Source organism: Aspergillus tubingensis (assembly GCF_013340325.1).
Source record: "Aspergillus tubingensis WU-2223L DNA, scaffold_5, whole genome shotgun sequence".
Classification (NCBI taxonomy): Eukaryota; Fungi; Ascomycota; class Eurotiomycetes; order Eurotiales; family Aspergillaceae; genus Aspergillus; species Aspergillus tubingensis.
Genome location: NW_023336279.1, coordinates 493350 through 519695, shown reverse-complemented (window position 1 = coordinate 519695; position 26346 = coordinate 493350). Strand labels below are relative to the sequence as shown.

The 26346-nt window shown below is 49.9% G+C and overlaps 10 protein-coding genes across 10 annotated transcripts; 7 read left to right on the top strand and 3 right to left on the bottom strand.

Annotated features, from left to right (window-relative positions):
• Positions 1–401: 401 nt before the first annotated feature.
• On the top strand, positions 402–2330 carry AtWU_03495 (MDR family MFS transporter; the record flags this gene model as incomplete). Its single annotated transcript, XM_035498607.1, has 5 exons — positions 402–563; positions 616–897; positions 954–1289; positions 1354–1534; positions 1588–2330. 5 exons carry the CDS (start codon positions 402–404, stop codon positions 2328–2330), a joined length of 1704 nt encoding a protein of 567 aa, XP_035354500.1.
• Positions 2331–2505: 175 nt separating this feature from the next.
• On the bottom strand, positions 2506–3465 carry AtWU_03494 (alpha/beta hydrolase; the record flags this gene model as incomplete). Its single annotated transcript, XM_035498606.1, has 1 exon — positions 2506–3465. The coding sequence occupies one exon, from the start codon at positions 3463–3465 to the stop codon at positions 2506–2508; it is 960 nt and encodes a 319-aa protein (XP_035354499.1).
• A 1001-nt stretch (positions 3466–4466) lies between these two features.
• On the top strand, positions 4467–5804 carry AtWU_03493 (putative O-methyltransferase; the record flags this gene model as incomplete). Its single annotated transcript, XM_035498605.1, has 4 exons — positions 4467–4514; positions 4569–4710; positions 4841–4967; positions 5030–5804. The coding sequence occupies 4 exons, from the start codon at positions 4467–4469 to the stop codon at positions 5802–5804; spliced, it is 1092 nt and encodes a 363-aa protein (XP_035354498.1).
• A 252-nt stretch (positions 5805–6056) lies between these two features.
• AtWU_03492 (uncharacterized protein) lies at positions 6057–6656 on the top strand (the record flags this gene model as incomplete). The annotated part of the gene is made up of 1 exon (XM_035498604.1): positions 6057–6656. One exon carries the CDS (start codon positions 6057–6059, stop codon positions 6654–6656), a length of 600 nt encoding a protein of 199 aa, XP_035354497.1.
• A 624-nt stretch (positions 6657–7280) lies between these two features.
• AtWU_03491 (uncharacterized protein) lies at positions 7281–8828 on the top strand (the record flags this gene model as incomplete). The annotated part of the gene is made up of 2 exons (XM_035498603.1): positions 7281–7417; positions 7484–8828. The coding sequence occupies 2 exons, from the start codon at positions 7281–7283 to the stop codon at positions 8826–8828; spliced, it is 1482 nt and encodes a 493-aa protein (XP_035354496.1).
• Positions 8829–9596: 768 nt separating this feature from the next.
• Positions 9597–13978, bottom strand: AtWU_03490 (ABC transporter ATP-binding protein; the record flags this gene model as incomplete). The annotated part of the gene is made up of 11 exons (XM_035498602.1): positions 9597–9623; positions 9676–10648; positions 10700–11229; positions 11278–11450; positions 11506–12070; positions 12116–12710; positions 12757–13358; positions 13405–13459; positions 13524–13639; positions 13691–13768; positions 13817–13978. The coding sequence occupies 11 exons, from the start codon at positions 13976–13978 to the stop codon at positions 9597–9599; spliced, it is 3876 nt and encodes a 1291-aa protein (XP_035354495.1).
• Positions 13979–14433: 455 nt separating this feature from the next.
• On the top strand, positions 14434–16617 carry AtWU_03489 (transcription factor domain-containing protein; the record flags this gene model as incomplete). Its single annotated transcript, XM_035498601.1, has 8 exons — positions 14434–14457; positions 14528–14551; positions 14603–14700; positions 14760–15184; positions 15241–15524; positions 15579–16064; positions 16119–16336; positions 16398–16617. 8 exons carry the CDS (start codon positions 14434–14436, stop codon positions 16615–16617), a joined length of 1779 nt encoding a protein of 592 aa, XP_035354494.1.
• Positions 16618–17672: 1055 nt separating this feature from the next.
• AtWU_03488 (monoamine oxidase) lies at positions 17673–19288 on the top strand (the record flags this gene model as incomplete). The annotated part of the gene is made up of 3 exons (XM_035498600.1): positions 17673–17856; positions 17910–17992; positions 18053–19288. The coding sequence occupies 3 exons, from the start codon at positions 17673–17675 to the stop codon at positions 19286–19288; spliced, it is 1503 nt and encodes a 500-aa protein (XP_035354493.1).
• A 101-nt stretch (positions 19289–19389) lies between these two features.
• Positions 19390–20845, bottom strand: AtWU_03487 (acid protease; the record flags this gene model as incomplete). Its single annotated transcript, XM_035498599.1, has 3 exons — positions 19390–19773; positions 19821–20136; positions 20190–20845. The coding sequence occupies 3 exons, from the start codon at positions 20843–20845 to the stop codon at positions 19390–19392; spliced, it is 1356 nt and encodes a 451-aa protein (XP_035354492.1).
• Positions 20846–22246: 1401 nt separating this feature from the next.
• Positions 22247–23723, top strand: AtWU_03486 (Zn(II)2Cys6 transcription factor; the record flags this gene model as incomplete). Its single annotated transcript, XM_035498598.1, has 2 exons — positions 22247–22286; positions 22345–23723. The coding sequence occupies 2 exons, from the start codon at positions 22247–22249 to the stop codon at positions 23721–23723; spliced, it is 1419 nt and encodes a 472-aa protein (XP_035354491.1).
• Positions 23724–26346: the final 2623 nt, after the last annotated feature.

Sequence of the window (26346 nt, the reverse complement as noted above, 5' to 3'; positions counted from 1 at the left end):
TGTTATTTTAATAAGTGTTTCAAGCATATTTTGGCAGGATATTGTCCTCATGGTATTGAAAAGAGGTGTTCAAAAAGCAAATCGGGCGATTCATGCCCGATATTGAGTTCTTCGGAGCCTTCGGGTCCCAGAATGGCTTAGCGTAATTTGTCTCGGATCCCGAGATGGCCGGCTCCATTTCCGAAGGGCATCTATACTATAGCTGTAGCCCCACAAAGGTGTCTTCGAACACTCCCACTCCTCGGCCGAGGATGGAGACCTATATATTGAACAGAAACGCTTTCGTTTGTCTCTGACATGAAACTTTTTCGAAGTAGGTGATGCTGGGCTTGTCCAGTCTCTAAGTTACTTCTTGAGGTAGTACTAGCATTTGAATCTGCAAGCGGTTCACAACAATCAACATGTCCACTGAAAGCAACAGCCGGACCCAAGGCCACAAAGATGATGATAAGGCAACTGCCAACAATCGCAGGAGCACGCAGCCTGAAGCGATCTATCCCTCGGGCTTAAGGCTTGCAATGATTATAACATCCATGTTGATTGGCATGTTCCTCGTGTCTTTGGTATTCTCCGATGCTCCAATCTATATAGTATATTGAGCTGACATATACACAGGACCGCATGATTATTTCAACAGCGATACCTCAGATTACCAACGAATTCAACTCAGCGGGCGATATTGGCTGGTATGGAACGGCATATTCGCTGACAAACTGTGCGTTCCAGCTGATGTTTGGCAAGCTGTATCGTTCTTTCGACATCAAGGCTGTATTTATGTCGTCTATAATACTGTTCGAGGCTGGGTCGGCCCTATGCGGTGCTGCACCGAGTTCCATTACCTTTATCATAGGCAGAGCTATTGCCGGGATGGGAGCTGGTGGAATTTCATCTGGTGCCGTGAGTTGTTCAACCATTTAATCATGAATACGTCTTTTACTTACATATCCATTTAGATGGTCATTATTGTCTATGCCGTTCCGCTCCATAAGCGTCCTAAGTACCAGGGCTTATTTGGGGCTGTGTTTGGGGTCGCGTCAGTGTCAGGTCCGTTGATTGGTGGCGTCTTTACTACCGACGTTACATGGAGGTGGTGTTTCTACATCAACCTTCCTCTTGGTGGGGTGGTCTTCGTTGTCGTTTTCTTTCTGTTGCATGTCCCGGCACAAACATCCACCAACACACCACTGAAAGAGAAGCTGCGGCAGCTGAATCTCTTAGGAATGATTGCGCTTATTCCCGGTGTTGTCTGTCTATGCCTAGCCTTACAGTGGGCCGGTACCACATATAACGTAAGTTAACCGCTTCTCCATTAGGGAAAACATCTAAGCTATAAGCAATTCTAACAAATCCTAGTGGGGCAATGGGAGAATCATCGCACTGCTTGTGCTTGCGTTCGTGCTTCTTATCGCCTTCCTTGGTATCCAAATCTGGAAGCCAGAGCAGGCCATACTACCACCTAAAATACTCCTCCAGCGTAGTATTGCGAGCGGCTTCTGGGTGAGCTGCTGCCAAGGCGCACATACAATGATCATCAGTGAGTCTTCACACAACTTACTGGCAGAAACCGCATACCAATGATCATACTAGTATACTATTTTCCCATATGGTTCCAAGCTATTGAAGGCGTCTCGGCAGTCAGCAGTGGTATACACCTCCTTCCAACGATAATACCATTGGTTGTAGCATCCATCGTCACCGGCCAACTCATCTCCCGCATTGGATACTACACGCCTTTCTTGATTTTTGGTGTTTGTCTTACATCAATCGGAGCCGGTCTAATCACCACCTTGAACGTGAACACCCCAGAAGCAAAATGGATTGGTTACCAGATTCTATACGGCTATGGCCTTGGTTCATCAACCCAAATCAACAACATTGCTGTGCAAACTGTGTTGCCCCGGAAGGATGTCGCTATCGGAGCGTCGCTTATGTTCTTCGGTCAGCAGCTTTTCGGAGCTATTTTTACTTCTGTTGGTGAAAATGTCCTTTCAAATCAGCTGGCTCGGCGTCTTTCACGAATTCCGGATGTGGAAATCACTCCGCGGGTGATTCAGAGTACAGGTGCGACGGACGTGTTAAGCCTTATTCCTGAGAGATATCGAGATGATGGCTTACAAGCTTATAATGATTCTCTGCGCGTGTGCTTTCAGGTAGGACTTATCATGGCTTGTCTTGCTAGCATCGGTGCAGTTTGTATGGAATGGCGCAGTGTGAAGCAGAACAAGCCTGATGTTGAGCGGAAGGGTGAGAAAGGAAGTGACGGGGAGGCTTCTACAAACATGGAAGATGGTAACGGGATTGAGAAGAAGAATGGGGACGGTAAAATCTGAGCAGTCGCCCAGGAACATCGATGACCCATTGCTTCTCTCCAGTTTCTACCATTGATCGAGGACAGCTGGAAGCTCAAAATGGAAAATCGCAACTCCTATTCTTTTTACAGAAATCAAACAATATATACAACAAATTCAGAACAGAAACAACCATAAATTCTCAACTACCAACCCCTCAAGCAAACAAGCTCTTCAACCACCCCAGCCTCGCCTCCCTCGCTCTGCGACTAACCTCCGCCTCAGGCACAAAAGCATCAAATCCATGCCAACACCCCGGCCAAACATGCAACTCCGTAGCGACTCCATCCCTCCACAACCTGGCCGCATAGACAAGATCCTGATCACGGAACACATCCGCCTCGCCAACATCAATAAACGTCTCGGGCAAGCCCACAAAACTCTTCGCCCTCAACGGAACTGTATACATATCGGCAAACTCCCGATTCACCCCGAAGGCAAAATCACTCGCCTGCGTCGCATCCGCCTTCGTCAACGGCGCAATATCCCCAAACTGCTCCATCGAATTCCACTCCACGCTGTCGTCTACCCAGGGGTACATCAACACTTGGCCTTTAATTGCTGGACCGGCGCGGTCTCTTGCTAAGAGGCTCAGGCCAGCGGCGAGGTTACCTCCTGCCGAACCACCACATACGACCAACTTGGATGGATTGAACCCCAGATCATCTGCATGCTCACTCATCCACTGCAACGCCGCATAGCTATCTTCCAACTGCGCAGGCTGGGGATGTTCCGGTGCGAGACGGTACTCGGCTGTCATGATCACTGCGCCGAGGGATTCAACCCAGTCGAGAACGGTGAAGCCCATGAAGCGGTTTCCGGTGGAGTGGCCGCCACCATGCATATGGAGGATCCCCGGGGTGGAGGAGACATCTAAGGTGGTGTGCTTTGGGCGGAAGATGGTGGCGCGAAGAGGGCCGGCGGGACCCGGGATGTCGACTTCTTGGTAGGCGATGGTGAATTCATGGCCCTTGAGGGTGTTTTCGAGAGTGAAATTCGTGGTCAGGTAGTCACGGTAGACGCGGCGTTTTTCGGGCGTGCTGATGTCCATGGTTGGGATGGTTTGGTGGATGGCGGAGAGGGCGGGGTGGAGGGGTGGGCGGGTGATTGGCGACATTTTGGTAGTGTAGTTCGGATGGTGTGAAGTTGTAATCGTGTGATTGTGTTGATGTTGAGTGATGGTGTTTTTACTGATACCTATTGTTCTCTTTATATACATTAGGTTTCTGTATGTATTCGGAGTGATTATCCCTGCTCGGGCATATTCTTGGTCATCCTGCTTAGGGCATTGGCGGGTAATGTGTCCGATCCACTAGGACTGATAGAGTGCGGGCAAATCATCGCTCCGGAATGTCTCCGTGAGGGTGAGATTCTATCCCGAAGGATGAGAAGCTAACGGGTTCAGGTCTAGCTCGGACTCATCCTTAATAATTAATGACCCGATGGCCGACCGTGATTAGTGTACTGCAATTATTTGCTTCCGTGTTATCACATCCCCTGCTTGTGAGTTGTATTGCAGTGTAGTAATGGATTCTATCTTCATTATGGGAGAGATCCCGCATCTGAAGCTTCTAATTGGACTTAAATGTTTCAATGTTTCCTCCATTCTACGAAGAGAATGCCGCCTCTATGTATTGAACTCTATGTTCGACTGGTGAATGGCAGCCACGGTTACCCTTCATATGTGCCAATTGACCAAGACAAGAAAAATTGAGCTGTGCAATACGCATGAGAACCAGCAGTATCTACCACAGGGCAATGGATATACACCTGAGAATCTAATGCGCTCCTCTAGCCTCAGGTCTGGTCTTGCCCGCTCAAGATGGTAATAAACCTTCTCGGTCGCCACTTCGTATTCAAACCAAGATCCTTCGTTAGTGCACAATCCCTTTCGGACAGCTGCATTCATCTATGATGCGCACATCGCACTCAATACACCAGTCACGAATCTTGCTATTGCCTGATTGAGTATGAGGTAATGATTGATCCGTCAGTGCGCGAAGCAAGCAGCGAGTAGAAGTATCTCGAAATACGGGCATGGAGTGTATAAAACGGCACTCCGGTCGGCGCCTGGTGCTCTTCCTCTGGTCAAAATCAAGAAATTACTACTACAACTCCATGGCTTCAGTAATTGCGGGCCCAGTTCTCGAGAGAACTATCTATTCAGTAAAATCATTACCTCTCTGGCATTGATCACTAGGCTAATATATACACCAACAGGCTTGTTCGCTAGGTTTCGTGCCCATTGCGATTCGATTCCGTCTCTTCGAAATACTAGCAAAAGCCTGGGATGGCCCACTCTCCTCAGAAGCAGTTCTGGATCTGTATCGCAAGCAGATGAAGCCTGGAGACCCTGAGCCACGTAAGTGACCTCCAATAAGAATCAGCACACCATATTGACACATCAGACAGCCCTACTTCTCATCCGTTAGGACATCCACTGCGCTAGGTCTAGTTACTTCGTAATAGCTAATCCACGATGCTCTATGCAGAGGACACATTGCTCGCCATGGCCGGTCTGGGCTTTGTTGACCGAGTGGATGAGGACATGTACCAGGCGAACGAAGTCACCAAGCACATTGAAGCGACTCCTTCAGCTAAGCATGGATCACTCCTATTGTAAGAATGACAAATGCAGCTCACCACTGAACCTTCACCTTAACATACCATTCATACGTCAGCACAACAGAAGGCCTCTTCGCTTCTGCCTTCCTCATGCGAAAACTAGAAGCTAGCAACTTCCAGTACCCATTCGACGAAATAGACAACCCACTACATTATGCCTACAACAGTATAGGTTGCGCCGATCTAGCCGAGCAGAACTTCTGGTCAATCATGGAAGCCAACGGCCGCCTGACCAACGTCAACGGCTTCATGGAGGGGAAATTCGGCACTGTTCTACTAACTCCCGAGAATCTCCAGGCCCAAGGGTACGACCTCCAAGCTGTCATTAATGAAGCAGATGGCATCTCAATCCCCAGAACAATGGTAGATATAGGCGGCGGTAAGGGCCAAATGCTCCTGCAGCTCCAGGCAGCATTCCCACAACTTCAGGAAGCCGATCTTATCGTGCAGGATTTCAATCCGGGCATTGCGAGTATTCCAGGTATTACGCTGCAAAAGTGGAACTTCAAGGGAGAGGGTAACCCGCAGCTGGTCAAGGGGGCGCTGGTGTACCATCTGCAGAATCTCATGCATGATCTGCCTGATTTAGAGGCCGCGCGACTGTTGCAGAAGATTGCAGAAGCGATGGCACCGTATTCCCGATTGTTGATTCATGGGCTGTCTAAGAATGTAAATATGGCGGGGGCGCATGCGGCGATGATTCTATTCTTTGGTGGGAGGCAGAGAGGCCAGAAGGATTGGGAACAGATGGCTGCGGTGGCGGGGTTGAGGGTCACGTTTCAGGTGTATCCAGAGTTTGGGGAGGGGGTGGTTGAGATGAGGAAGATATGACTCACTTAACTAAATTTGTTAATTTATGACCTCTCTGTTATATTCATACTGTGGTATGAGTTACGATCACCAAACCCCGCCCCGCGCTTACCCAGGCAACAGCGCTTAACTGCGCCAGCTACATAACAACCCAGGATGATTCCATCCTGCTAGCCACCACTACGTCTGAAATCACCCGATATTAGTTTCTAAATACTTACCACCTCATAGCTACAATAATCAGACGATATCTCCTGATATCACACTTCTACTATGTCCTCCACCCCGCCCCCCGCACCCATCCCCCGACCAACCCCTCAAGCACAAAGAAACACCCCACAACCACCCACCGTCCCCCTCACCGGCCCTAAGGACTCCCTGCTCCTCGAACTGCACATCTTCAACGGCCACCCGTTCAAAGACCACTGGGCATACTGGATCTCTTCTCCAGATGATCCGCTGATCGGAGATAAAATCCACGCAACTGGGGACGTGCGCAACGGGTTCATCTTTGAGATCAAGCGCCGCCACGATCTCCGTACCAGTCCGGATATCCCGACGAAGCGGATCCCATTGCAGTGGGTGGAAGGGAGGTATTTTGATCAGAAGCTGATGGGGGCACCGGAAAGGATTGAGAACGTGCCGGGTTGTGCCTTTGAGAGGATTTTGTATGAGGTAAAGGTGCCGGGGAAATCGTTAAATCGTGTTGGTGAGGACAGGGGTTTGGGAGAGGCTGAGGTTGGGGTTGGGGTTGGGAGGAGGGTAGTGCAGAGGGATTGTCAGACTTGGGTTGTGGAGTCGATGGGGTGTTTGGTTAGGGAGGGGGTTGTTGGGAAGGAAGTGGGGGAGTTTGTATGTAGTATTAGACAGTGAGGAGATTATTTAGTTGACAGTAAGTAGCGGTAATAGGGGTTGACATATTCTGGTTGGTCGTCATGAACCAAGGAGCATATGGATAGAATACCTTAAATCCAGAAACAGTTAAAGTAATGTTGTCAGATGCTGTATGGGTCAATATTACCATAACTTGCATACCGTCTTATCGGTACGGTTTCTTTCCGAAATAGGCAAGTAGGATATTGTGGAGAAGTGTGCCTGGGGCAGCCGATAAACAACGCGTCACGGAATTTTCCGAGAGATCATAAAAATGCTTACGATTCCTCGGAAATGACCATTAAAAACATGAAAGTGCTTGATGAAAGATGATGAAAAGAAAATGTACAACTGAATCTATATAATTGATAGACACAGAGCAGCGACTTCAAGTTCAGGTACGGGCTCAACCACGGGATTCCCGAGATAAGATCATTCTGCGGGTAGTAAATACACACCTTCCCTATCGCGGCAGGCGGCGAGGGCCCGAAACTCGGTTAATCCAGGCGGTGAGTCCATATTGCCTGGCTAACCAGGGATCTTGGTCGGTCTTTGTTTTGAATCGCCATCCCTCACATCAATCCTTCCATATCTGTCTGTCTGTCACGACAGTCGGCATACACAATGGCAAAGATATTCCCAGGTCCCAGTCCATTGTGCAATCTCTTTGGCACTGCGCCAAAGGAGCCGACCCAAAATGTTTTCTCAGAGCCTGAATCGCCTCCCAAAACGATCACGGACTATCCCCAGCCTCGTGACAGGTAGCTAGGCCATTGAGATACTTGCCTCTGTTCTCATATGATCAAACACTGACTAAAGCACTACAGTCCCTACGCAGGTCCTGTCAACCACATCACAATCGGCCGCACCACCTACGTCATACCCGAATACTACGTCCTCAAAATCGCCAACTTGCCCAAATTCGCCCACATCAAGGAATTCGCCCTCGAAGAAATGTACGCCGACATTGGACATACCTTCATCCATTATCTTTACACTGGGGAATATCAAACCCTCGCCACATATCCCAACGTTTCTACTTGCAAAGCCCGAGCTCGGGAATTCAAACGCAGCGTATACGCCTTCCACATGGCTCAGCGACACCAGATCCAGGGCCTGCTGGACCACGCACAGCGCTATATGCATACCTTCGTCGACTCCGTGTCAACACTGGAACTACTCAAGATTGCGCGGGAGGTGTATGCTACTTTGTTCGTCGGTAGGAAGTGGTTTGAGGACTTTGTGTACGATCAACTTGCTGCAGCGTTCAAAGCCGGCGAAGAACAGTTCAGAACCGATATTCTGAAGTATGGTGTGGGAAGCAATGCGATGTTCGATCAGTTTCTACTGGAACTCGTCTTAAAGATCTACTCCGAGAGCATTGCCAAATTGACCCAGGCGACTACCAACGACCCAGCAGCCACCCGTGCTGCCTTCGTGTCCGACGAGGATGCTTCTACTGATCAAACAACTCTTGTTTCTGACAGCAATGACAACAAGAGCGACCCCGAAGCTAGCGTGGATGGTTTGGAGGACGGTGTCAAGGATTCTAAACCCGCAGACACCATGCCAGAACAACCAGAAGACAAACCCAAATCTCCATCTCCTGCTCCAACTTCACCTGTCTCATTTACCTTCCGGTCGCCGCAGCCAGTGAGGTATCAAAGCTTTGCACCGGAATCAACCCCATCAAAGACAGAGCCAAAGTCAGAGCCGGAACTCACACTAAAGGAGGATTTAAAGCCTGCGACATCTTCAAAGCCCGTCCCGGAAAAAGCGGCCCCGGTTCATCCGGAGAAAGCTCCTCAGCCAGAGAAGACGACGCAGCCAGAGAAAGCAATACAGCCAGAGAAAGCAATACAGCCAGAGAAAGCAATACAGCCAGACGAAGACATACAGCCAGAGAAAGCCTCGTCCGATAAGCCAGATCCGAATCCAAAATTCACCCCACGGAGCGGAGCGCAAACACCAGAGGATGCCCCCGGCGATGATTCGAGCCCCCGCAAGAAGTCAAAAAAGAAGAGGGGAGGCAAGAAGAAATTCGGCAACTCGAGTACACCATTGTTTGGAAATTCGAATACACCATCGAATCCTGTTGCTGGCACACTCAAGAACTGGGGACCGAAGACGGCGCCAGAATCGATTTCGTTCTTTAAAAGTCACGAACGCTAGCGTCTAGACGAACTGGACCAATGATCTCACTAAAATGTCCGAAATGACTCACGAAGAACTAATAAAATGTCCACTTCCTATGAGATAGCAATTCGAAGTAGTAGAAATTAGTAAGCCGTCTGTCTATGGTATAGTTGAAAATATTGATACAAGCGTTTTGTGCGAAATGTGCAAATTGCGTCCAGAAAGTGCAGGCAACCGTTCTGCCTCTCGCGATTCATGTCATCTCACGCACTAATCATCAGGCAATTCCCTGTTCCATGGACGCAATCGTTTCTTTGGCACTAGCTTGCTCCACAAATAGACCGGACCGCTCGACGGTCACACCCGGCTAAACCTTGGTATCCACTATCTTCCAGTCAGTTGAACACCAGTTCAAATGGCATTGCAGGTTGTTGCATTTGTGGGTCTGCTATGCATGCCATGGGGCCCGAATTCTACGAGTTACCAGTTCTAGATCTTCACAGGTCTATCTCTACTGACATAACTGCAATGGGAGTGCAGCGGCATTGGCACTATCTCCTTTCACGTAAGACTTAAGTCGATGGTTGAGGTGTAAGTTTGATTCTTATGGTCCCCGTAGAGGGGTTGGATATTACTGTGGGTCGTGGTTGGTGGGTGCATAGCAACATAGTCTATATTGAAAGGGGTATTAGTTCTAATAGCAAGTTATCTACTCGCCGCTCGAATGATGCACCAACTCCACGCCAGCAGCTTATCCCAAACATGTACCAAAATCTATACCAAATAAAACCGGGTAGGATACAATCACCGATCGAGCGCGTTCTCCTGACACTGCAAACAATTAGCAAGCACAATGACACAGAATACTTCAAGTGACACTCACCATCTGCCAATACGTCCCCTTATTCCGCAACAACTCCTGATGACTCCCCTGCTCCACGACCCTCGACCCATAACCCCTCCGACTCTCCCCAAAGACAAATATCGTATCCGCCTTCTGTATCGTAGCCAATCTATGCGCGACCGCCACAATTGTCATACACCGTTTCGCAGCCAATCGCTCCATTGCTGCCTGCACGACCTTCTCAGACTGCGAGTCAAGACTCGATGTCGCTTCATCAAGCAGGAGAAGAGACGGCTTGCGTAGCAATGCTCTAGCAATACACATGCGTTGACGTTGTCCTCCACTCATGGACGTCTGAGCCTTGATCCCAAGATCAGTGGAGTATCCCTCCGGGAGGGAGGTGATGAAGTCGTGGATCTCTGCGTCTTTGCACGCTTGGATCAGATCGTCCTCGGTATATTCGGATTCGTTCAGTCCGAGGGTGATGTTATCGCGGATAGTGCCTTCGAAGAGTCGGGGTTCTTGTGCTACGAGGGATATGGAGCGGCGGTAGTATGAGGCGTCGATGGAGTGGATGTCGTTGCCGTTGATGAGGACTGTTCCTTGGTAAGGGGTGTAGAACCGTTCGAGGAGAGATATGACGGTTGTTTTTCCGCAGCCGGATGGGCCGACGAAGGCGACGAATTGGCCGCTTTCGATTTTGACGTTGAGGTTCGTGAATAAGGGGGTGTCTTGGCTGGGGTAGCGGAATGCGACGTTGGTGAATTGGATGTTGGCCCCGGAGTGGGTTCGGAGGGACTCGGGCTGGGATTTGATTATTTGGGATTCTTGTTGTTCGGCTTTGTTTGGACGGAGATTCAGTATGCGGTTTGCGGCTGCTATGGCTTGCGCGACGTTGGATCCGAAACTGAAAAATTGGCCGGCGGATTGGCCGCCTTGGATGATTGCGATGTAGATCACGAAGAAGTCGGTTGGTTGGTATTCTCTGGAGGCGAGGAGTTGGCCGCCATACCTGTCGAGTTTGTTAGATGCAGTGGTGAATGGCTGGTCACGGAGAACTTACCAGAATGTGAGTGCCATGGCGCACAACTCGACGCTGTCAGAGAATGCGAAGATGAGGGTGGCGTACCAGGCCTTTCGGAAAGCCTTTGTTTGCTGGTCGCGTAGGAGGTTGGAATACCGGTCCAGGATAACATCTTCCATGGTCAAAGCTGAGACGGTACGAAAAGCGTCTATGGCTTCAGCTGCGAATTGCGAACTTCCGGAGTAGACCTTGGCGTTCATTGCCTCGAATTGAATTTCGTAGCGAATGCGCATGAACGCTGCAAGGAACGTGCATGGCAGTGCTGCGAAGACAGCAACGAGACTGAGCTTCCAGCCGAATGTGAACGCGATGATAATACATCCCAGAATGCTGAAGATGGAAGACAGCGGAAATGCACCGTTTATCCCGACTATCTCTTGCAATTGCTTCGGGTCTGTCGCTAGTCGAGACACAAGGGAGCCAGAAGCGTTTTCGATCTGATCGTGGAATGGAATAGGCTTGCTGAGCACGTTGTGAAAATACTGTGTTCGATAGAAGGAGGATACTTCCTGCCCAAATGTTAGCTTCAACATCTACAAGATTTGTGTGGCACTTACAAATGAGAACCTGTTGGAAGAATATCCCATAAGTCCGTAGGATGCAGCTGTCCCTAGGGCCAGAATGAAAAACATCAATGCCCAGAAGTTGGCTGCGTGTGCCAGACTCTGGCCAGTCAACTGAAACACAGCGATAAGCTTCGCAAACAACCAACTTTGGAGTGGAAACGCAGCTACCAGCATGTCTTCGTTAGTCCGTATTGACAGCGCGAATTCGAGCGTGCTTACCTCCAGCTCCAGCCGCACTTGCCACGACTGGAATGTAAAATCTCCAAAGTGCCCTCTGCTCATATAGGAATAGTCCGATGCTGCCGAAGAAGCCTTTGTTCTTCATTGTCGACTTGTTTCCATCCTGGTTCGTAGACATTCGAACAAGTCCATCTGCAGGTTCGAGGTCTTCCTTTAATTCTTCGGTTATGTCGCTGGTGGCCGTGTCATCATCCAGTAGCTCCACTTTCTGAGCATTGACAAGGCCACTATAGACTCCACCGTCGATTTTGAGAAGGTCCTCATGTGTACCCTGCTCGATGTCTACACCACCCTTCATCACAATAATATGGTCGGCTTGTCGGATGGTCGACAGTCTGTGAGCGATGACGATTGTCGTACGATTGCGAGAGAGCCGGTCTAAGGCTGCCTGAACAATCTTCTCGCTGCGCACATCGATCGCACTCGTCGCCTCGTCCAATATCAGGATAGATGGTTGGCGCACAATACTGCGGGCTATCGCAAGTCGTTGCCTCTGACCACCACTTAATTTGGTACCATTCTCGCCAACTGGAGTGTCATATCCCTGCAAACGTCAGATTTGATACTCAGGAGATTGTCTTGATCATACCTTGGGTAGCCGTTGAATGAACTCATCAGCGAAAGCCTCCCGACACGCATTTTCAATGAGTTCTTTCTTTTTCTCATGGGTCTCATGCTCCCACTTTGTCCCAATCAGCCCAAGGGAGATGTTGTTAAAAATGGTATCGTTGAAAAGAACAGGCTCTTGTTGTACCAGCCCAACCTGAGACCTCCACCACTTCAGATCCAAGTCATTAACATTATGTTGGCCCACATAGATCGCTCCTTGATCTTTATCGCTGGTTCCGCTCAGCTGATACCATCGCTCAAGTAGAGCCACGATCGTACTTTTCCCCGAACCCGAGGGACCCACTAACGCCGTCGTCTTTCCCCGCTGAAATCGAGCATTAAGCCCATTCAGAGCTTTGGTGTCTGGTCGGGCAGGGTATGCGAAGTGAATATTTTCGAGGACTATGTCCACCTCCGCCGAGGCATCGGATCCACCGAGACCGCTAGCGTCAATCTTTTCTGAATCCAGCATCTCAAAGAATGCACCCGCCGCACTAGCTGCCTTGGAGATGATGATCAAAGGCGAGGCAATGTTTCCCATAACACTCACTGCCACCATGACCGAGAAGAATACACTATCTCCGATTAGCACAGGAACTTAACCTCGGCGACTGTACTCACGTGATGACCGTGTTAATGCTCCCTATGTGTCCGTCGCGGAACAACTTCAGTCCAAACCAAAAGGCTAAGGAATAACTCGAATACATAGCAAAGAAAATGAGCCCAAACTGAAATCCAACGAAGATGGACATCTTTCGGCCTCGTTTACGCGCTTCTTCAACCCAAAGCGCATATTTTGTGGCGAGGTTCCCTTCCGCTCCCAGTGACACCACTGTCCGAACTGAGCTAAACACCTCCGCTGCAATGGATGACTGCTTCTCATCTGCCTTGTCGATACTTTGCTGAGCTTGCGTTAAACGAGGTAGTGTTATGCTGACAGCGATCAGGATGAATAGGAGTGCAGAACTAGTGACCAGTGTCAAGGCCCATGAATATTTGAATGCGATGATGTATGCTGCCAAGAGCAGGGCAACAGATTGAAAGAGAATGGCGAGTTTATCCGAAATGCTCTGCTGGATGGAATTGGACAGGGTGGTGATTGTGTTGGTTACGGTGCCCACCGATACCTGATCGAGCTTACTGATCGGCTGGGCGAAGAGCGTCTGCATGTAATCGTGTCGCAGTGTGGCTGAAACTCGCAGGCCAATAACCCGGAAACAGTACTAGCAGGTCAGCAATTACTCCGGTTCGTCACACACGCAGGCTTACCATGGAGAAATATGTCAAAGTAAATTTACCGATGAACAGGTAGACAATGTATAAGCTGTATTCAAGTTAGCCAGTGATACCTAGGAATCTCTGACTGTTTCATTTGTATAGCTTCTGACCTCAGTCTGCTCACGGACGCTTTGAAGTCCGCCTCCGTCACCGATGTTCCTGCGGCAAAGTATCCATTGAATTCACCGACAAGACTGCCAAACACAATATTCATCAGGGGAAGCGGCTATACAATGCATTAGGTCCATTATTTCCGACGTAGGCTAAATGCACATACCACTCCAGATCCGATCGCGCATACCATGGCGATTGCAAGGATCACGCGATCAGTAGAATTGGTATAGGAAAGCAGCCTCTGTAGACAGTCAGCGACGAAATACTGTGGAAGACAGAAAATCCATACAATGTAATTGCCCAGCGATGCATTCTCCTCATTCTTCTTCTGCTCCTCCGTGTCCTTTTCATCGACCGTGCTTGATTTTTCTTGATCTCCGATGACGATGGTGTCTTCGCGCGGCTTCTCCGTCGGGCTTTGCCCGGTCGGACTTTCTCGTGAGGAGCCCATTGTGTATGCCTGTGCGAGTGCAGGCTAGAGTATTGTCGACTAAACGAAGCATGGTAGTGTATGAGGGCGAGCTGGATTTATAGGGGAGAAACCCTTGCTGGCCAGAGGCTCAGTCTGCAACCAGAAGCGGGTCCAGGCCGCAGTGGGCTGGCCCTGGATCAGTGACGACGTATGCATGGAAGGACCTAGCCTGCCTAAAAGGTCTAAGTGGCATCTTGTTTACGAGGAGGATCTGAGTTGCCAGGCGATGACTCGACGATGAAAGTCATTGACTCCTTGGAAAAGTGGAGCCGATCGACGCCGCGGACATTCGGGGATTTCCTAGTCCCGGGTGGTCAAAGCAGGCTGCCATATTACCGCCCGGACTTTCGGACTCTTCACTTTCCCGCTGCCATTCTTCATCCCTTGCAACGCAATCTCATCACTCAACCTAATCGCGGATCCACTGCTTGAGGATGAGCTCCCGCAAGCCTATTTCGGTAGGCTAAGCCCAGTTCTTCCTGCAGCTAGTTAGCCTGAGGTTGTCCATTCATACTGACAACAGTTTAGTGCCGCCGCTGTCAGCAAAAGAAGGTATCATGTCAGCCGCACGTTCGAACAATGCACCATCTGATGGAGGGTTAGATCCGTTGCAATAGAGTCGACCCTAGATGCGACAAATGCGACGCCGTCGGGGCAGAATGCACTTATCTGCCGCGAAAACCACGCTCCGCCAGGAAAAGGTTATCCTCCTTTGCTATAAGCATGGAGAAAGCTACTAACGTAGCTTTCGGCATACTAGGCTAATAGATGACAAAGAAATTCTCTCCGAGATCCTTAGACGACTGGAGCGTCTAGAGGATCACTGTATGATTGACTCAGATCTAGATCAGCCTGCAGATGCATCTCGTTCAATGTCTATCGCCTCAGATAATGACACCTCACAAAGCGCTCTGCCCCGCAGTGTTGGGTCTCCCCTACCGGCAGCACAGGGCGTAGCTCAGACTATCTTGAAAGGGCTAAAGGATGAGAATATGAGGTCACTCCTCAGTTCTAATGTGTTTTGTCACCTCAAGACAGTCGAGTCGCGCTTCTGGGGGAACGAAAAGTGCATCCAGGCCATAGAGGTCGCCATGCGGGAGATCTCCGAGTTGGAAAATGTAGAGACCGAAAAGCCCAAGGCATCACCCGCCATCACCAAAGAAACTGCACACAAATGGATAGAATGTACAGTTGTTCCTACAACACCTGGAGAGTCAACCTTCTGCTAATCTGAACTCAAGTATATTATGATACATACCAGTTCGAGGGTTTCCGAATTCCCTTTGAAAAGGAGTTCATCCTCTCACTCCCAGATCTGCTTGATAACCCACATGTTCATCTCGACCCGACAATACGAATTGTCTACTACAATGTTCTCTTCCAGGGCTTTTTGGTAGACCCGGATGCCTATAACAATAGAGGCGCCATCGTGGAATTTCTTTGCCGCTCCTGTATGGACTTAACGGAAAGCTGGCTGGCCCAGATTAAGGATACGCCTGCAGACTTGTTCGCTGCCTTCTTTATGGTGCGTCCTACCTTGCATACTTGTCAGCCGAATAGGAACTAAAATAGTGCTTAGATGTCCATGTCTCTTGAAGCTTGCAACAGTGAACTCTCTTGGAGGATCGTTGCCGAGTCTGTAAAAATTTCCCGAGCTCTTGGGTACTTCTCTGTTGATGCCGACCAACCCACCCCCAGCCAGCAGATCGTTCGACCTGGCGGTCCCCCTAACCCTGAAAGCGAAATTGAGAAGAACAGAATGCGCTTTGAATTTTGGCACTTGCTACGAACGGACTGTGTCTTCCGTCTGTCCTTTGGTAAACCGGCGCTCATTACCGACGGGTCCTGGACGGTGAATTTCCCGGATCCTAGTATCACAGGAGTTGATCACGCATCCACTCGGTTTATACAAATTCACTTTTTTGCTTCCATGCGTCTCACGTTGGTTTTGATCAAATACCTGGACCTAGTTGATGCAGAGCCCGACGTGGACACTCCGCAGTACGATAGGACAATCGACGGTCTCATTGCCGAGGTGCAAACCATCATGTCCGACTGGTCGCCGGTACGTTAATCTTCAAGAGTCAGCTTCAGCAGCCCGGAAACTGACAAATTCCAGGAGGAACTCCTCACAACAACGACAAACCGCATGGATACCTGGTTTTGTGTGGACATTCTATTCAGCAGCTACAAAATGCTCATTGTTTTCTATCAAGCAAAGAAGTGTAACCAAGACAGCCAGTTTTTACCATATCACACGGTCGACATTGCACGGAAGAGTCTGCAAATGTCCCGGTCTATCATGTCATCCTCTACACACCCGTATTGGGGTATCAGGTATGTTGCAATGCAAAATTCGACAAACCATGACGCTGATCGCTGGGCTTCGTTCCTATAGTCTTATCCTTCTTCATCAATTTGTGCCACTATTCATAGTCTCTATGAATATGATTGGGTCTCCTGAATGTGAGAATGCAGAAGCGGATCTCGACCTGGTGTCTTGGTTTAACAACTTTGTCGTAACAGCCGCGCAGGAGCGGAGCGAGCTTAAACCTTTGAGCATTATGATGAAGGCAATGACGATAGCCTCTCAAAACTCTGTGGCAGGCTCACATTGATGTGTATTCTTTATGGAGTTCTTCCAGACGGAAGGCTGATGTTGAACTGAAGCCTTCCTAGAACCTTTCTAAAATCTTTCGCGAACAGAAATAGAATTGCCATGTATGCAGGGCATCTGCAAGAGAAGTCTCTTCCGCAGTTCACACATATTTTCAGCACGAATGTTTACCTACTGCAGTTTAAATTGAGTTAGTAGTAGTAGTACTAAGTTACGTACAGTATGTGTAGACGTTTGACCATCGGTACTCAAGTACCTGTGTCATACTAGTAAGCCATAGTAGTGAACGAATATATATCTCGGCCAAGCACAGGAATGACCTTCAGACGAACCTACCACACATATCACATCTACTCGATAGAGAACTACAGAATACCCAACCCAAATAAAAGTTAACTTTACCTAACCTCTTGATCAAACTTCCACCTATTTCATTGATAATTTCCAGACTATGAACATTTTCTCTCATTATTACCCGAAAACGGCAATTTCTCTCCCTCTGACGCGGAACATGATAGGCCGATAAGCCGATAAGATAAGCCACACCCTCGGCAATATGGCGGTGTGACATGTGCGGGGAAACTGGCAGCCTTATGCCGGCAGAACACTGTGCTATGGTTTCATTATGATAGGTAGGATTGAACATGAGCTTTAACATTGCTACAGTGCGCATTAGTACACACCAGTAAACTGTCATTCCTCCTTCAGGGTGTATTTATCTGGTTTCCAGCAACCCATTACTCCAAATGTACTTACTGTGTGGGGACCGTTAAAGAAAATCCTGAAGGCGGTGTACACCCCAACAACGGTCAAGCCCCACTCAAAATCTCTCTTTTTTAACCCAATCGGGAAATATTTCTCTACCGGCCCCGAGAACCATATCCTGGGTGACAGAACAGTCAAATCTCGACAAACCAAGAACCAGATATCGACGATATCCATCGGAATGGATTCCGATGCTGTAATATAAAAGCCCACGATGGACCCGACGTAAACCTCTCAGCAAGTATCTACCAAGTACACTTTCTCCTCTTCTACGGCAGCACCATCTCCAACATGACCTCCCGAGACGGATTCCAGTGGACACCTGAGACCGGACTCACGCGGGGCGTTCCATCGCTAGGAGTCATCTCACCACCTACTAATATCAAAGATGCGAACAAAGATGGACCGTGGGACGTCATTGTCATTGGTGGTGGATACTGCGGGTTGACTGCCACGAGGGACCTGACAGTCGCAGGTACCTACCCTATCCCATCCATCTACACAAAGTAGATCAACTAACAAAGTAAGGCTTCAAAACCCTCCTCCTCGAAGCCCGAGACCGCATCGGCGGCCGCTCCTGGTCCTCCAACATCGACGGCTATCCCTACGAGGTACTCTCTCTCCCCTCCTCCACTCCAACCCACATGTGACATAACTAACCCTGAATCCAGTTGGGCGGCACCTGGGTCCACTGGCACCAATCACACGTATGGCGCGAAATCACACGCTACAAGATGCACAACGCGCTCTCACCCTCATTCAACTTCAGCCGCGGAGTGAACCACTTCCAACTGCGCACCAACCCCACCACATCAACCTACATGACCCACGAAGCCGAGGACGAGCTCCTCCGCTCCGCGCTGCACAAGTTCACTAACGTCGATGGCGCCAACGGACGGACCGTCCTCCCCTTCCCGCATGACATGTTCCATGTTCTGGAGTTTAGGAAGTATGATGAGATGTCGTATGCGGAGCGGATGGAGCAGATCAAGGATGAGTTGAGTCTGAATGAGAGGAGTTCGCTGGAGGCGTTTATCTTGCTTTGCTCTGGTGGGAGGATGGAGAATAGCTCGTTTGGAGAGTTTCTGCATTGGTGGGCGATGAGTGGGTATACGTATCAGGGGTGTATGGATTGTTTGATCAGTTATAAGTTTACGGAGGGACAGAGTGCGTTTGCGAGGAGGTTTTGGGAGGAGGCGATGGGGACGGGGAGGTTGGGGTATGTGTTCTCGTGTCCGGTGGGGAGTGTGGTTGAAGAGGAGGGTGGGAAGGGGGTGAGAGTGAGAGTGACGGCGAGGGATGGACGGGAGTTTGTTGCGAAGCGGGTGGTGTGCACGATTCCGCTTAATGTTCTCTCTACGATTCAGTTCTCGCCTGCGTTGGCTACAGAGAAGGTCTCTGCTATGCAGGCGGGACATGTGAATATGTGTACGAAGGTGCATGCAGAGGTGGATAATAAGGATATGCGGTCGTGGACGGGCATCGCGTACCCGTTCAATAAGCTGTGCTATGCTATTGGTGATGGGACCACCCCTGCGGGAAATACCCATCTGGTGTGTTTCGGCACGGACACGAATCATATCCAGCCCGACGAGGACGTGCGGGAGACGTTGAAGGCGGTTGGGGAGTTAGCGCCTGGGGAGTTTGGGGTGAAGCGGTTGGTGTTTCATAATTGGGTGAAGGATGAGTTTGCGAAGGGCGCGTGGTTTTTCTCGAGGCCGGGGATGGTGAGTGAGTGTCTGGAGGGTTTGAGGGAGAGGCATGGGGGTGTGGTGTTTGCGAATTCGGATTGGGCGTTGGGGTGGAGGAGCTTTATTGATGGGGCGATTGAAGAAGGGACGAGGGCTGCGAGGGTGGTGTTGGAGGAGTTGGGGACGAAGAGGGAGGAGGTGAAGGCTCGGTTGTGAGAGATTACGGTATTAGAAGGGTATTTATTGTGAACATGAATTTCATACTACATTCAACATAACTATACACGTAAATAAGTGGCGATATAGGCAGTCTATGTCTAGTAGGTGTCGTTAGAGGTGTAGTTCTCGCGAGCAGCGAATCTCAGCTCCGTGGCGCCAATGTCGAAAACGGTGACGACGTTCTTCTGGAAGGTGTCGCCCAGAATGTAGAGATCTTCGGAGGTGTCGCTGCCACCATCAACGATACCGGTAATGCAGACGGTGTTGCCCTCGTCATCGGTGCCAGCATCGAGGATCATGTCGAGGGGGTTGATGTAGAAGGTCTTGCCGTTGATGGTGATGCCGTGAGTGGGAGGGGTGGCGTCGCAGTCAACGATATAGGCGCCTTCGTCATCGGAGTAAGTCGCCGCAGGGGAGAAAGCGGCGTTGATCTCCTGAGAGATGGAAGTGGGCAAGTAGTTCAGGGTGGTGCCAGAGTCGACCTGCATTTGTTAGGGGCTGATAAATAGGAAGGGTGTGAGTGACGTACGATGTACTGGATGTCGTCGCCACCAGCGCTGGTCAAGCTCTTGCCGTTCAGAGTGACAGCGTCAATGTTGATGGTGTAGAAGTCGTAGGCCTTGGAGTAGCCTTCAATGTTGGTGACCAGGATGGAAGTGTTGGTGAAGTCTTCGACAAAGTCCACAGGAGGCAGACCGCCCAGAGCGAGATAGCCGGCGGCACCGGAGACATCGCGCTCAATGGCCAGACTGAAATAAGGCTCAATCAGTCCCTCCTCCCACATGGTGGTGATGATGTTGCTGTAGACGACTTGCTCGTCGGTCTTTGTGGAGTAGGCGCTCGTACTAGTAGACGTTAGATGCCTACTTGTGCATATGTGACAAGGGTGAATACATACAGGGCAGGGTACGCAAGACCAGTCAGGCCAGAGGTGGTTCCGTCGCCCTCCCAGGCGGCCTCAGTGACCACGCCGATGGTTTGATCCACAGTGATATCGGCAAGAGTGACGGTTTCGTTACCCATCACTCCATAGAGGTACTCACCATCGCCATACTCGATAGCGAATTCTTCTCCCTCAATTTCCACGAAGGAACTCTCGACAGTCCAGGTGGAGCCGAAATCGCAGCTCGACTCGGAGGTCTCGCGGCCGGTGTCGAGGTCAATACATGTGAAGCCGGTCTTGACAACCCAGGTATCACTGGAACCGGTGTCGACGATAACGTCAAACGAATCACCACCAATAGTGATTGCGGTAGCGAACTCCTCGCCTTCGAAGAGGGAGATCAAGGTGGAGCTGCCACTGCTGGTGGAGCGCGTGACATACGCAGCGCTACGAGGGTTCACGTTTCCCTTGGACTTGGTCTTGCTCAGCTCGAGGTACTTGGAGGCGGCCTTGTGTTGACTGGGAGCGGTGAATGGAGTGGGCTTGTAAATGGTGTGGCTGCCGCTTCTGCGGACGATGTTTCTTGCCTTGAGCGGGGAAGGGGTGGGTGCAGCCAGAGCAGCCCCGGCAAGGAGCGAGGCAGTGGCCAAGGTACCGATGGGGATATACATGGCGGCAGTTGAATGAGGAGTGATCTAAGTGATTGCTTGACTGACAGGAGAGAAAGACCATGTAGAAGAGGGGTGCGTTCGGGACATTATATAGGGTTGGGAAATTACATCCGGTAGTCGGACTAGACCACCAATCTAGCTACAATTAAACCTGCAGAAATGAGAGACATACGCTGGATTGCAGAATGTCGCTGTTGTCGACCAGGAAAGCTCGCAGCTTCCGGAGTGGCGGTTAGCAATGACGCGATGCGAGTGGTTGACAAGACAAGGCGGGCCTGTATAGTGCTGCCTGATAGCGACGAGACCTGGCTTCCCACTCGATCGCTAGGAACAATAGCGCCGTGTGGGCCCGGCACCGATATTGCTGATAGGGAGCGTTGCGTCAGCACTGGCCCTGGATTGGTGCGAAGCCAGGCCCACAGCAGATAAGACGCAAGGTGTGCGTCGGAGTCCGCAGGGGAGGGGTCAAAGGTTGAGGATTGAACAGAAGTTAGATTGAAATATATTGCGGTAGTTAGGGATTGCTTCATGCAGTCGGTGTGATTGTGTTGCGCTTTCCCCATCCTGTAATAGAGTTACCGAGTCTTGAGTAATTGTATCGGGCATCATCTCGGGGATAACCCTCAGGGCATTAGCGCCCGGAGAAATGTTGACCAGTGCAGTACACGGCGACTGTCATCCGACAAGGCCATTGTGTCGGATCTGAGGCACACATAACTCCCTTCATTTGATCTTCATTTAGTCACGACCAATGATGGTCATCAGGAGGATGGGAATAGAGTCCTCCCCCGTCGAGACATGTATCAGCTGCTTTGCATCCGAGACGGTTCTCTGTTTGACATTGGCATGCGTGCTGTGGTCCCGAAACCCACAATTGACACCTGATAGACCCATGACTGGGTACAAGGGAGGCCAAGCATCGGAGACAACCGAGAGGGGGAGATGGCTTCATGCTTGATGCTGTCAAGCTCAGATCGGCGGATTATCGGAATAGCTGTCAGATCACGTGGTGGGGCCTGTCCAACAAGAACAGCCCGGTGTTGTTAATATGCGACTTTTCGAAAGACTATTACCAAACTAGCTCACACTGCAGAGTTATTGATTAACTGTGCGATAAGGGAACTCCTTCTCAGTCCCTGCAGTGTATAGCATCGACGGGAAAGCCGTGAAGAAAGAAGGGCTGATACCGCATTGAGAGGCAAACACGTGCGGGGAACCTCGGAAGGGAAAGACCCGCTCCGCTCCGGGCGGCCATCGGACATCCGCCGAGTTCATTTCAGCGTTCTTGAAGTTCCCACAACCCTCCTCATATCAGCCCACTATCGGATAGCGCCATCAGCAGCTAATATCCGCACATACTTGCATGGCGTTCGTGCCTTGATAATCGATAAGCGGGTCCCCATGGTCGCGACGGACTCCGGTAGTAACTCCCAGTCGCGAGGTATGCCCACCTTTGTCCCATGCGAGCAGATCAAGACTGAACCGTTTTTGCTCCCTAGGATGCTTTCAATGCTCGAAGCGCCGGATTGTCTGCGACAGAGGGGAACCTACCTGCTTCAAATGCCAGAAAAAAGGGATCGAGTGCTCAGGATCGGGTCGCTTTCGCTTCAGCCCCGGCCTAGCGACTAGGGGAAAACTCAAAGGCTGCACGATCCCGATACCTGATGTCGACCCCAAAACGGTATATCAAGAAGCCTCAGATACCCCTCGTCCTATTCGGTGGAAGGATGACCAGAATAGAGTCAATAAAAGGCAGAAGCCCAGAAATAGCGGGAAGGAGCGGAACCAGAATGGATTGGCCATAGATGGGGGTTCCGTCATTAGTGGCACAGACCTTCCACAGTCGATGTCTGCTGGAAGCCGGGACATTGTCCTTAGCTCAGAGCAAGTAGTGGCTAGACATGCGCCCTCTGATGGCCGCCAACCCTCAGGAATGGAGTTGGCTGTCGGCCAGTGGATCGCACCGGTCGATCACAGAACCCGCGAATCATTCGATTACTTCGCTAATTATGTCGCGCCTGTCATGGTTGTCCTCGACATATCGAATGGCTACCGGGACATCATTCTTCCCATGGCTTTGGAAGATAATCTTCTACAGCAGGCTGTTGCCGTTGTTGCTGCACAACATCTTGGCTCCCGACATCCCTCATGTCGAGCGGCAACCGAGTCCCGCCGATCGGCAATAATTTCCCGGCTACGACGTGATTCCCAGGTTGGCTCACCGGATCTCGTCTTCAATCCATCGACTTGGGCAACCCTGATTGTGCTACTTGTTGGGGAAACCGTTACCGGCAGCTCGGAGTATAGCCACCTGTTACGGACTCTCCTCACTCTGGCCCAAAACATGAAATCTGTCGGAAATACCGAGCTGAAAGATTTTCTAACAAAGCAGACGGACATGTTTGCATTCCTAGGACAGCCACTGTTGAACGCAGATCTAGGCACCGAGAGACTTAAAAACCCTGTTGACCCAAGTGTCTGGATGGCTTCGAGAGTGAATGCTGATTCGCACCACCACAGAACATTGTCACTTGTGAAACAAGTCTTCTCAAAAGGCGCACAAATATATCTTCAACGTGCCACTGCGAATCAAAGTTCCTGGCATATGTTGGAGGAGCTGCGCCAGCTTCTTTGTCAGATGAGCCCCACGGAGCCGGGTGCTCATGGATTTGTATGGTCATGTTTCATTGCAGCAGCGGATAGCGTGGATCCCGAGCACAGAGCTTTTTTCAGCAACTATCTGAAAGGGGTATATTCACGAACAATGTTCGACAATATTCCCAAAGCTCTTGACGCCTTGCCTGCCATCTGGGATCTGCAGGGTTCTGCAAAGTGGACCGGAAACCTGCCCCGTCTGTCACCTATCCTGATCATGTGATCAATACATCCCATATGGGGTTTTAATCACCACTGCCATGAGAATTCTCGGTTCACCTCCAATCTCAAGCTCGTAGCCGCTGTAACAGCCCTTGTTAGCAGTGGTGATGTTGACATGTCTCCGAGTTGGCTACAGCGTCTGCTGAAGTGGACTTTGTTGTGACTTTCAACACTTCGACATCGACTAACAAGCGCCAGTCCGGCGACTTCTCCAAGTATGAGGTGCTATGAATGGGACATTCTGTTTTCATAAAGCTGATCAGAGCTATATGAGCACCATTGACTGCCGTCACGAGCTTATTACGGATGCAGTCACCGGTCCGAAGTCACTAGCCGTCCTGGTATGGTGTCACAAAGGAGGTGACTGTCGGGTGACACCGCAGCTAGCCATATTTCCGAGATGCACGCGTTTCCCCGGCGCACAGATTGCACAAGGATGTAGCCCTAATAGGCCAGGTCCCAATATCGACTAGTCGACAGTTCAATTGGACTATACAAGCCTTTATCGCGATGGTATCCTTCCATGTCACTGTTTCTGCATGTGTTCGTGGGATGAAGTGTCGCACATTCTGGACAACACACAAGACAGTTAGTGAAGTCACCAACTCTGGCAGAGCAGCTATGTGTAGAACGTTGGGAATAAAAATCTACGCCACCACTACTTAGAACTCTTTTCCCCCGCAGAGGAGATCCGACCAATACACATTGTAATTTTCAAGCCTGAGAGCTTTGTAGTGTCGGGCCATTAGAAGAATGGAAAACTTATGAGACCGTCAGATCATACACTGTGATAAGTGAAATACTTGCATCTGGTACATACGTAATGTGCGCTATACTCTGGGAATGCTTATGGATAGCGATTTCGGACATACACAGGGAATTTCAGCGATGAGCTGGAACGCAAATCATCGACGAGAGATTGCGCAAGGCTGCGGACAATCAGGGTTGTCACTGCTGCCGATATTCACTGAGCATCCGGATTGATGTGTTTGGAAGGCTCCCTAATTAGCAAAGTAGCAAAGCAACCAACACTTGCATGTGATAACAAGCGGTTGACAGGAATAGAAACATTTACCTCTGGCAATCGAATGGTCCTGAATTGAAGCTCGGTAGTCTCCGTGAAAAGGACATAGTGAGTTGTCAAAAATTCAGGCTTGGGACGAACTACAATTTACAAGAAATAGGAAACCCCCGGTGGATCTCTTCTCGCTACAATGGCGAGAAGGGTATAAATACCAGCCAAGATCCACTGAGATAAGTGCCTCTACCAGCAATTTCACCTGGAAAATGGCGCATTAATGGGCCCAGAGATGGAAGGGACTCCAGGCTCTACCTTCTATCTGAACCTTATGAACAGTAGTTCATTATGAAAGTATATAATCTGATACAACCCTATAATGCATGGCCTTGCCGATCTCTGTACGAATATCTCGACACCACCGCCTAATGGGTGGGCTGGATAGCCACAGCTACTGATCATCACGAAGGCCGAGCTGATATTATCCCCTCTATCCTTTCCTCTACAACAATATATGCGGCTTCCCATTCCACGGATGGAAGTCACTACTGCCATTCTATGAGAAGGGCCGACATGTATATCCGTTGTAGTTGGTCTCATCTGGTACCCTTTTCATGCATTGCTTCAACTATGAGTTCCTTGCCCTTCTGTGTCGGGTGCGACCAAGGGTCAGGGTCTACAGGGAGTGAGACAAGAGACTGTGTGCAATGATTTACATTGCATACCCATGCGGAAGCCCTCTACTCCCTTTCCGATATTATCAAACTCATGAATATAGAGTACAGCCCATCATATCCGCTGTATGCGCCAAACCTGTGGGTCCGCAATATCTCTCCCACAGGGCACTCGCCGTCAACCCGGACGGTCCAATTGTCTGTCCACTCCAAATTCAATCGCCAGACCAAAGATGCCCCCAAATATCCCTCCCTCATCTGGATATCCTCTACCATACTCGTGACAGGCTGCATATTTTGCAATTTCTGGCTTTCCCACAAAGGATTGATTATACAAATACTAAGTTGTGTCTTTTCATCCTGGAACCCTACTTGTCAAGCTGCTATCCTGAAACCCTTTCATCACAGCAATCCTTTAAACTATGTTGCCAACTCTACGTCTCTTGGGACTGTCAAATATCTAACATGTCTGTCAGCCTCAGAACATTGGCTGTGCACACACTGGCTCGCTTGATATCACTATTGTCACTTAGTCCTATCGTTCAGTCATCATAATAGGACGTCAACGAATCCACACATGTATTGACGCTTCATGTCCAGCAAGGGTGTCGCCTTTCCAAGTGTAACCAGCAGCACAACAGACCTCAACCTATTCCTGGAAGGAGAGGATTTAGCTGGTTATATTCTCTTTGCAATCACAGTGGTGTCTGGAGTTTGGTCACCACTTCAAAGATGTGCAAATATTCTATGATCGCAAATTCTATGGACCTACAACAAACTTTGGCTGTTGGGAACGCTCAAGGATGCAAATTTTCTCTATCATTTATGAGAGCGTATCGTGGGTGGCGAGAAGACGGCTACCAGGAAGGATAATCTCGCGCAATATCGCTTGCCGGAAGAATCATTTGTCACTCGTTATATATTAACAGACA